This window comes from Typopeltis vanoorti, chromosome 4 (assembly GCF_054136105.1).
Source record: "Typopeltis vanoorti isolate ZY-2024b chromosome 4, IOZ_Tvanoo_1.0, whole genome shotgun sequence".
Classification (NCBI taxonomy): Eukaryota; Metazoa; Arthropoda; class Arachnida; order Uropygi; family Thelyphonidae; genus Typopeltis; species Typopeltis vanoorti.
The window spans coordinates 150,872,081-150,884,131 of record NC_143552.1 but is presented as its reverse complement, the minus strand read 5'-3'; the positions used below and the strand labels follow the sequence as shown (position 1 = coordinate 150,884,131).

Below are 12,051 nucleotides of genomic sequence, written 5' to 3'. Positions count from 1 at the left end.
AGTTATTATTTTTATATACCTGTTACCAGAAACTGTAGTTACCCTTTTAATGCATGATGTAACCTTGAACAAATTTCTTTTATTTCTTCTTGATCTTTATTGTCTCCAGCTACTTCATGTAACATATCACCCACTGCGTCATATATATGGTCTGATGATTCAAAGTCATCTTTATTTTCATCTAAGATACCTATTCAGCAATGAAATCAATTGTACAAACTGTAAGCATGTGAGACAGTAGTAGACATTCAAACTGCAACAGGATACACTTCAATGTTCACAAGTAACTCTGGTAACTACTTAAAACTATAATAAACAAGCGTGGAAATTGAGTTTCATCATGAATAAGGAAAAAAAAAAGGTATTTGCAGGCAATGGTTGGTCAATTGGTAGAGCCTCTGCTACTAATGGCTCAGTTAAGTAAGTTTGAGCGTGGTTAGTAGTTGGAAGGAGATCAATTGTTCGATGCTGTTGGCACACTCTCCCTCGATGAGTCTTTGGACTCCCTGGAGGTGTCAAATAATAATAATAATAACAAATTGATACTAAACAGCATATAAAACATGAATAAATCCATATCTGAGTGGTGCCTAAGAATCAAAGCAAAATGCAAAAGATGTTAGTGATTACTAAAATAAGTGTTATGGAATATGAAAATGTGAACAACAAACCCAATAAAAGGATAAGTAAACAAGAATGACTGTATGCACTAAGTATAAAGCATGATGCATAAGCTCTTGCATTTAAATTCAGTGATTTAACTATGAAAGTACAAAATTCTGTGATGTAGAAAAAAAGGGAGCAAGAGCTGTGCAGTTTTAAGTACACCTTATAAATGCTATCTTAGGCTATCAGGGGAGTGGGACACAGACTTCTGTTTTGTTGTTGTTGTTTATGGGGGGGGTTATGCATATGGCTTTGTGAAACTGGCAAATGAAACGTACAATCACAATCTCCAGAAATAAAAGATGAAAATCTTAACATGTAAAAGTTCATTACATAAAAGGCACAAACTGCTTTCCCAGTCTTCCTTTTTATAATCAAACCAGGGAAAATTATGATCCTACTGCACCAAATATGACAAGACTCCATGTTCTCTCAACACATCACATCACAAATGTAGCTGTATCTGAGGTTTTATTAGAGAGCAGTTGTGACTTGTGTGAAAATCTTGATCCATTAGAGAAAACCCATTTCATTTTGCATCATCATCTCCTAGCATGAGGAGGAGTTCTGTGGATGCTTTAACGAGAACAATGAGAGTGACTACAAGTAACGTCTTCATGGTGAAACGGGACCTTGATCTTCTGTTTCCTCCATAACCACTGCCACCACCATACCAACTACAGGTCAATGTCCAGTCTGGAAAGCCAATCCAAGGACTCATCTGTCATCTTGTGGATGTCCTGTAGGCTACCACCGTGAAATTGGTGCCTTGGGCAGTCGTACACAATATGAGTAATCGTCTGAGCTACTGGAGAACAATCACAATAAGGGTGGTCTAACAGCCCTCATTTATGTAGTAGGTAGCCACATCTGCCCTGGTTAGTTCTGATCCTGTTGATTGATTACTAAATCTTCCTAGGAAGAGCAAAACCAGGCTGCAGAGCATAGGGATCTTCTACCAGGAAGCTGTTTGTTGGACCAGTATTCTCTCCACATGTCAGGGCAGCTGAAGAGAGTTCGTCCATGGACCAGAGAGGCTTTCTAGATTTTAGGCAAAGACTAGATGGATTTATGAGAGTCTGGTGCAGGGGCAGGAGTGAGTTGCTCATTACTTTATTAAATTCTTTAATTGAAGCTTGTCTTCTCCGTATGTTTGGTGGAGCAATGTTAGATAGGATAGGCAGCCAGGAGAGATGAGTGCTTCTCACTGGCCCACTAATTGTGCGCATGGTAGAGTTTAGCTGGGAGTCTATAATATTAGTGTGTCTTTCCCAGACAGGGGCACAATATTCTGCTGTAGAGAATGCAAGGGCTAGTGCAGATGACCTCAGGACTTCTGCACCACAACCCTAAGTTGTTCCAGCAAGCCTTGAAATGATATTGTTTCTCTTTTTAATTTTATTGGACAGGTTGGTGATGTGCCTCTTATAGGTTAGGCTTCTTTCCAGACTCTCCAAGGTATTTTGGGTGAGGCTCATGTTCTACCATTTTTCCACAGAAAGAAAGGTTGAGGTGTCGATTTGTCTCTGCATTGCTCAGGTGGGTCCCGTCTTCAGGATTTGTCTGATGGAAGATTGCACAGCAATTTTCCTGATAGAGCTGGGATGTATCTTGGAGGTTCACAATAAATTATTAGCCATTTGATCAGGAGTTCAAGACACAGTTTTTGTTGGATTTCGCTTCAAGTACCACTGCTTGAAGTACTCTTCCAGGATATTCAGGTCCATGTTCAAGGTTGATTCCAGGTTGGCAAAGGAAGTAGATTGATGTAGGATCGCTAGGTCATCAGCATACATATACTTGCTTGAGCTGGTATGTGGTAAGTAAGTCATACACATAGATGTTAAAAAAGTAAAGGGGATAACACAGAGCCCTGAGGGAGACCGTTGTGAAAAGAGTAAGCCCAGATTTCTTCTGGGCCTGCTCTTTTTCTGCCAATATGGACAAGGATCTTTCTGTTGGAGAGAATGGATTCAAAAAGCTGGAAAGTTTTTTTGCACCTTATAATATTTCCTAGGAGGAGGCCCCTGATCCAGCCTGTATCAGCTGATGTTAGGTCAATGAAAGTGGCTCCAGATTTAAGTTTCTTCTAGAAGCCTGCTTCAATCTGTATTGTCAGGGCCAAGCCCTGGTCACAGCAACTTCTTCCTGGCCTGAAGCCAGCTTGTTCAATCAGGAGTGCTCTTTCGATAGGTGATGAAATTCTTTAAAGGAGAATTCTTTCAAAGAGCTTAAAGGTGGAGCAAAGCAAGTCGTAGATTTTTCACATCATTTGGATCTTTCCCTGGTTTGGGCAATTATTTTGGCTTCCTGCCACAGATTTGGTAGTTTACTAGTCATTATAATTTCTGAGAAAAATGACGGTCAGCCATGTTTAGCCTTGTTGACCAAGATGTTTTAGAAACTCATGGAGGATACCATCCATTCCTGAAGCCTTGCCATTCTTGGTGAGTTTTAAGGCTACCTGCACCTCTTCCCGTGATACTGGGTGTACAAGTTCAGGAAGCTCGGGTCCCGTCTTCAGGATTTGTCTGATGGAAGATTGCACAGCAATTTTCCTGATAGAGCTGGGATGTATCTTGGAGGTTTACAATAAATGATTAGCCATTTGATCAGGAGTTCAAGAGATCAGAAAGGAAAGATGGTTGAGATCCATCTTTCCTTTCTGGTTTTATCCAGGGTTGCTATGAGCTCCTTAGCAACAGTTGGGTCTTCAATTTCCTCATATTTGGCTAAAAGTTCCTTAGTTTCTCTACTCCAGCATGGGATATATTGTTTTCTGTAGCCTCTAGGGGCTTTGACTGCAGTATTATACAATTAATAATATATTAATCATTACGCAGCTATTACATTAATACTAATTAGGAATATACAAATTCATCAATATTATTAAAATATAAAAAATAAAATAAATCCTCTGGCTTTTCTTATTTTCAATATGAACAGGCAGAGCTCTTTTAGCTTTAACCCTCAGCCCATGTCGGTGGGACTTTTTTGTCTAGCCCGAAAACTATTGGTTGTAATATCTTTTAGGATGGGACAGGTAGCAGCATCTGTGATAGCGGTAAAAAAAACTTTAGGCTGAGCACTACAATGTAGGCTGGTAGTCCATTAGTTTGAGTTTGTCCTTTCAGGTGTAAAGAGGTCTTGAGGTTGCTGAAGGACAAAAAAAAGTCCCACCAACATGAGCAACGGGTATCAAATGAAATATTGAGTTTGTGCTCTTTTTCATTTTTTTTACTGTGTCTGGTAATATTTTTGTGCAAAAATTACTAAGAAGGGTGAGGTGAGTGTTAAAAAAATTTCACAACAATTTTAGCCAAAAAAAAATAGTTTTTTAGAAATTTTTTAAAATTTTTAGCTCCAAAAATGGCTCTTCACAATTCAAACGAGATTGTTTATTCTTTCTGCAAGCATGAGCCCATTTAATTATGTCGAGAACAAGGCGTCCAAATAAGATAAAGTAGAAGAAGAAGATGAACACTTAGAAACAGAAGAAGCCGATAATTTTTCCACTGACGAAGAAGACAAAGAGAACTTTGAGCGGCCAGTTACTCCAACTGTGGATGAAGACCTTATTTTCGAGGTAGAAATGGTCACAAGTGGTCTTCAAATGCTCCGGAAACAAGTGGTCATCGATCACTGGATATTCGATTGCATTTTCCGTCTCCATCAGGAGATGCGTTAAATATTCACTGTCCATTAGACGCATGCAGCTTGATTATAACGGACGATATTTTGAATATTGCTGTTTTGTATACTAATCAAAACATTTGATCTGTTGTGAATAATGTAAACAATACATTTTGAATGAATATTTTTATTAAATAAATCATGTAAATAAAAAGATATCATGCATTTATACCATTTTTCTACCTTTTTTTTTTTACAATTGCTGTAAAATTAGCAACTTTCAATTGCAAAAATAATTATTGTAATTTAAAGATACGATTTTGTCATTAATTTTGTGGAAATGTACATACATTTACCTACAAAACTAAAGAGCAAACAAACAAGAGTTTTGGTCTATTACAAGCGGAGATATGAATTTTTAAAATTTTTCAGTTCTTTTCCAACGGTTATTTGTTTCAACAATTATTTAAATAATTGTTTTACTATCGTTATTGATTGTACAATGCTTTGTAATGTATTAACAATGTGCTCTGTGAACACCAGCTTAATTATTCAATAAAAACATAATTTAATAAGCCCCGGATGATAAATTGTGTTTGAAAAAAATAGTAATAACGGATTTTTTTTGTGTGTGCGTGTGATTATTATTTTTATGAGTTTGTTTGTGTGATTTTAAAAGTTATTTTTGTTATAATAATAATGCCAGCCTGGTTGGCCGAGTGGTTAGCGTATCCACTCTCCAGCCAAAAGGTTGTGGGTTCAAATCCCGCCGTGGGCATGGATGTTTGTGATTGTCTGTGAAAATACTAGTGGTGATGGTCAGCAGTTGATGCCGTTGGTGTAGATGAAGGTAGCTGCAGTTAGTAGAGTGGTGGAGATGGAGAGTTATGGAGCAGGTGCCTTCCCTCGATGAGTCTTTGGACTCCCTGGAGGTGTTAGATAATAATAATAAGTATACCATGTTAAATATTAAGGCACCGAACTATGCCAGGTGAACTCAATATGCACAATCTTGTTCAGTGCAGTGTGTGAGAAATGTATTTGCTTCATAGGATACAAGACTTGTAGAAAGAGAGTGAAACTGGATAGTGAGTTTGTCACGAGCGAGTGCCAGAAGTGTAGAGAGAATAAGAGGAATAACAGTGGTGAACTGCATGACAAAAGATGAGAAAACGTGTCAAGTGTTAGATCAAGTGAAAGTACATATGGTGCAAATGATGTGCTGGATTTGTAGCCAATGTAGTTACCTGTTTCTGATTGGGAAAGTGATCATGGTTGTGGTCTGGGAGACTGTAAGATGTGGAATATTATATTAAGAAGGAATATATGTAAGGAACAAATATATAAGGAACAAATTAAGGAGTCAGCTTAGAGCAGTGCTGTGATATTTGGAGAATATGGAGGAAGAGATGTTTGCAGTGCATGGAAGATGGTCAAAGATATTTAAAGGAAGCAGTATTAGACTGTATAACCAAGCATTACATAGATAGCATCATTTAGTGGAAGTTGCAAAAAAGTTGTGCCGAGAATATAAAGAAAAACGTGACCAGCAAGCGCATGAACAGTACAAAGAATATGCAAGAAGGGTGAGTTGTATGGTCACGATGATGATTTATGGTTTTAATGGTAAAAGGACAGCAAAGGTCATACTGAGTCATATCAAAGGTCATAGCAGTACACAAGGTAAGATGTAGAATGGTGTAGATGTAGAGATAAACATCCATGCCCACAGCAAGATTCAAACTTATGACCTGTTGGTTGGAGAGCAGGTATGCTAAACCACTCAGCCAACCAGGCCAGCACTTGTATGGTAAGAAAGGTTAAAGCTAATTACGAGAGGAAGTTAACTGATGAGGTGAAAAGAAATCCCAATGAGTTCTGTTGCTATATGGCAAGTAAAAGGAAGAATGACAATGAAATGATGATTTTAACAAGTGCTGATGGTAGAGAGGAAACAGAAACAAGCAAAACAGTTGAGTTACCAAGTTATCATTTTGCAAGAGTTTGACATCCATGGAGATATGGCAGTACTGGATGTGACAGTGACCGATGGGAGAATAGAGACAGATAAATTGGAGGTACTTCCAATATTGCAGAACCTTAAATGCGAATGCAGACATGGGAAAATAACATATCATCCCATGTATTACAAGAATGTGCTATGGAACTGGCAACTTCTCTGACCAAGCTGTTTAATTTAAGCCTCAGTTCAGGAAAGTGCCACTGAAAGAGGGCAAAACAATTCTGATGCATAAAAGAGGCTTCAAAGGAAGAAGTAGCAAATTAAATTATAGGCAAATCGGTATCTCTGGAGTGGTGGTAATGCATTGAAGAAGTTGGTAAAAGACAGAATTCAGATGGGGGAGGGGGATTTGCAGGAATATATTATACTTTATAGGAGACAACATGGTTTCCTGAATGGTAGATCTTTCCTTGGCAATTTGCTTACTTTTCATAAAGTGAAAAAGTTGGATAAAGGAAATGGCTACTCAGTGAAACTGCTGGAATTTGAAAAGGCATCTGACAGGATTCCACATCAAACTCCATTGCATAAATTGAAGCAAATGGGGATGAATGTGAAGCTGATGATTTGCATAACAGGGTGGCTGATGGACAGATATTAGAATGATGTATGGTCTTGTAGATTTCAATCTGAGAGAAGGCAGATGCCTTATGTATACCACAGGGCTCAGTAGTTGGTCCACTACTGTTTAATTTATATCTCAATGATATGATTTAACAGGAAATATTTGATATACATATATGAAAATGATATATAGATCCTGCAGGATGACTTAAATAGACAGAGTATGGACAAAGGTAAATGTAAACACCTTGGGGACTATTAAAGGACTGCCAATGTGCAATATTATAGCCTCTCACAGTCAAGTCATTCCATTTTAGTTGGAGAAAATGCCAATTTTCTGGGTGGTCTTGATGCCTTGCTTATTGGAGGTCTGAAGTGGGTTAGGTTACAGCCATGTTTGGTCACTAGTGTCAAATCTTGCTGTCACTTACTTTTCCAGTTCATGACTAAAAGGAGACCAAGCACAGTGGTTGCAGGGAGAACTGTCAAGGCCACGTGTGGACCAAAGACTGGGTTTCCTGTGTGTGAGCAGTATGTCTGTGAGTCTGTTACCTCTCATTGCACGGTGCTATTTCTTATCTCTTCCTTTCCACATTAAATGGTTTACAACTAAAAGAAATGATTTTACTGTGGATCATAAAAATTCTCCTAGAAAAAAAAAAATAATAATAATAAGAACATTAATTTTTACCAAAAAAAAAAAAAAAAAAGTTCTGTATCCACTTCATCAACATTCACAGCAATATTAATGATGTGCACCACCACCTACAGCCATCTAAACCAGAATTACCATTCCTAACAGAACCTCCAGCTGGCAACATCATCAACAACCATTGTCCAATGCCTAATCTACACATTACGGCTGCTTTTGACATAAGGTTAGCACATGTGCATTCATCAGAAACCGACAGTCCATATCAGAGATTGCAAAACATCAAATCCTCTCCCCATTTGATCTTTGGCTGAAAATTTTCTTACCAAACCAACCTGTCACTTTCAATGGCTGCCTATATCACTCCCCAAACTCTGATAACTACTCTGACCACTAAATATCCATCTCTCTCTAAAGACCAATTTTCCACAGTCAAAATACCCTAATAGTGAGATCATCTTTCTTGGGGATCATCTTCAACTCAAATTGGCTTCTCTTCTCCAGTTTCACTAACCAAGCAGGCAGGGATGCCAAGATATTTGTCATTAGTAATGACCTAATAACCTGCATTCCACCCAAAATTCCTAGCCATCATCAAAGTCTGGTTCTAAAAAAAAGTGTGCCAACACAGTACAAGAAAAAAACAGCATAATATGAGAAGCTGAAGACCAAAACTCCAGCTGCTGTAAAAGAACCATTAACAAATCCAAAGCAGATTTTGAAAGTGCCAAATACTCACCTTCTGTCTGGTTCCTTGCCAAGGCCATTAGATACAACGTGTATCCACCCATGTTTCCGCCACTCTCACATCCATATGGCACATACCTGCCACCTCATTCAAAGACAAGGCTAACTTACTGGCAACTCTTCTCTTCCAATTCCTGCATTGATGACAGGGCAAGTTTCCCCCCTCAAACACACACACACTTTATTAAGGAATGATTACTCCATACCACACATAACTCAGTCTTCCACCAGAAAGAAATTCGAAGAATCTTTAATACCTGAATACAAACACAAGTTATCTGGACCTGTAGCATCCCACCTATAGTGTTAAAAACTTATGCCCCAGAACTAACACCTATCTTGCATAGGTATAGACCTACTTAATCAACTTTCTCACTGGTCACACTATCCTGAGATTTACCCACCAATGCTAGAGTATCCAGGGTTCTGTACTTTCACACACTCTTCCTCCTGTATATAAATGATCTGCTATCACACACATCAAATCCGATCCACTTTTGCAGATAACAATACACTCCATTTCACAAATCTTTTTTGTGCCAATTGTTAGAATCCTCAAGATTTACCAAGACCAATATCATAAACTCTGATCCCTTTGATATATTTCACTGGGACAAGGAATTTCTTGACTTCAATGCCACCAAAAACCAATCCAGTTTGATCTCTTGGAGGAAAGAGTTCACATCCTTTTCCCCTAACCTTCAGGTTACATACATATACATATGTGAAAAGGACAAATATCACTGATTTCGTTAAGAAAGTGTATTTTGCATACTTTGACGTAAAACTTGCAGATCAGGACAATTCATGGGCTCCAAATAAAGTGTGTAAGTCATGTGTAGAAAATTTACGACAGTGGAGCAAGGGAAAACGGACTCATCGGAATTGTTAGCTTCAAGATTAAATGAAAAAAACTTACTGGAGCAAGATACAAAGATAACTTTTTATCGTAGCAGGGAAAGTAATCTTGTACAATATTTTAAACACGAGTGTGGGTTTGTTTACTGTAACAATGTGTCAGGTTTACTAACTGAAATGAATGTTGTACAATATCATCCAAATGAGTGGCATTTATTTATCGACATTTCAAGCAGAAGTCTCAAGTGTGTCTTACTACACAATGGGAATGTATATGGCTCAATTCCTATTGGCTATTCAGTCCACTTAAAGGAAACATATGAGGTCATTAAAAAGGTTCTGAAGTTATTAAAATATACAGACCATAACTGGATCATCTTATGTGGATCTTAAAATGGTGAACTTTTTACTTGGGTATCAAAGAGGATATACAAAGTTTCGGTGTTTTCTATGCTTCTGGGATAGTCGAGCTAGAAACCAACACTGGAGTCAGAAACATTGGCCTCTTAGAATATCCTTAAATGTTGGAGAACAGAATGTTATAAATCAACCTTTAATCAACAAAGGAAAAAATCATTTTTCCACCTCTACACATCAAACTAGGTCTTATGAAGCAGTATGTTAAAGCTTTCGATTTACAAGGTGACTGTTTCCAATACATATGTGAAAAATTTCCACAACTTAGTTATGAAAAAATTAAAGCCGGTGTATTTGATGGACTGCAAATTAGAACTTTAATGAGAGATCCAAATTTCATCAACTCTATGAACAAAATTGAGAAAGAGGCCTGGACTTCATTTACGATGGTTGCGAATAATTTTCTTGGAAACAAAAAAGTGTGCAATTACAAAGATCTAGTGGAAACAATGCTTGAACCAGCGCCTAGGTTGCAACATGAGCATAAAGCTTCATTTCCTATACAGTCATCTTGATAGATTTCCCGAGAATTTAGGTGCTGTAAGTGATGAGCAAAGCGAAAGATTTCATCAAGACTTAAAAACTATGGAAGATCGTTACCAAGAAAGATGGGATTCCCACATGATGGCTGGCTACTGTTGGAGTATTCAAAGGGATTGCCAAAACAGAACACACACAGCAGAAATTGCTACAAACAAAAATTTATTCCCTGAAACTCATGTGTAAGTAAAATTGTTATTTTTTTATAAATATTCTTGTAATTTTTAATGAATATTGTTAAGTAGTTATGTATCTAATTATCGGCCTCTCTCGCATTCAAAGCACCAGTACATGCCGTTGCAGGTTCTTACGCATTTATTCGTTTACTAACAAGTGAGAGCGGCGAGCGCTCCGATTCTGATCTGCGCACCACTTTGAATAATAGGCTAAATCTTCGGGAATTTTTCGAATTTCTTGATAAAAAGTTAGGAACAGATTTTTAAAAGTACATACTTTCAGAAAATAGTATTAAAAAATCGATTTTTTTGATCCTCTAAATAGTACTGCCTCCTTAAAACTATCAAAAACATACAAATTAGCAAAAAGAAAATGCCATAGAGGAAAAACCTGACGTGATAGAGAAAAATGGATTTGATATTTGAAATCAGTGCACCCAAATTAGTAAAAAACAAGTCTCATATAAAAGTCAGCAAAAATTGTGTTGGACTGTGTAATTAAGGAATTGACAGCGTACACTAGAAATATAAATTAAATAAACTTTAATATATACTTTCCAATATTTCGGCAACGTCACGTTGCCATCTTCTTGGGAACTTAATACAAAGACAAGTGCACGCAAGTACTACATAACAGCAAAATGAGAAACGAAGAGAGGAAGATACCGTTTTCCTAAAGTCCTGATGGTGCCCCCTGGCAGGCTATATTGGTAGCTCTTGGCCTTTGGGCTGAAGTTCTTCTGATAAATGTTTCCCAAATTTGGGGCAGTCTCATGCATCCAAATTTGTTGGCTTGGCATGTTCCTAAATGCTGAGGCTGATTCCATGAATAGTCTTCCATGAATATTTGAACTTGCTGTGGTGTATTACTGTGGCGAGTATCCAGAGCTGGCTTTGTATTAAATTCCCAAGAAGATGGCAATGTGACGTTGCCGAAATATCGGAAAGTATATATTAAAGTTTATATATATTTCTAGCGTACGCTGTCAATTCCTTAATTATCACTTATCATGTTTAACCAGCATATAAGCCTCTCTACAAGAAAAATGAATATGATAAATTATACTTGTCACTTATTTTATTTAGTAATTTCTCTGTCTCCACTGAATGTTACTCTAACCCATCGGTTCCCAACCAGTGGTACGCGTTACACCGGGGGTATGTGCTGGGCCATTCAGGGTACACGAAAAATAATCAGTAATGGCGAAAATCTCATTTCCACTATTTTACATTAAGATAGGCACTGAACAAATGTATCAGTATTTAAAAACAGCTATTTTAAAAAAGAAGGGATACAATTTACAGAAATGGGTTTAAAAGGGGTTGTTGTTATGTTCCATCGAGTCGTTTTCGACTCCTGGTGATCCTATGAACACACATTCTCCATTCAGATCTGTCCCTGACCATGTCTTTCAGAATTTCCAAGCACACTCCAGTTGATTCTTTAACTCCATCCACCCATCTAATCTTGGTCTTCCTCTTCTCCTGCTTCCATAAACTTTAGCAAGAATCATCATCTTCTCCAGACTGTCATTTGCTCACATAAGATGTCCGAAGTATGACAAATTTTGCTTGATGATCACAGCTTCACGGGAGCAATCTGGCTTTATTCTGTCTATCACTGATTTATTGGTTTCCTTTGCAGTCCATGGTACTCTTAGTAAGCATCTCCAAACCCATAATTCAAATGCATCTAGCTTCCTTCTTTCACTCTTTCTCAGGGTCCAATTTTCACATCCATACAGTACCACAGGGAATACCATTGCTTTCACGAT

The 12,051-nt window shown here is 37.7% G+C and overlaps 1 protein-coding gene across 1 annotated transcript in view; it reads right to left on the bottom strand.

The window, feature by feature from the left end:
* Positions 1 to 12,051, bottom strand: part of LOC150107754 (ATP-binding cassette sub-family F member 3) — a 346,459-nt gene that overhangs the window by 313,595 nt on the left and 20,813 nt on the right. The window contains exon 2 of the mRNA XM_090391512.1: positions 43 to 190. Coding sequence (XP_090247638.1) covers positions 43 to 190 — 148 coding nt within the window. The remainder of the gene's footprint in view (positions 1 to 42; positions 191 to 12,051) is intronic.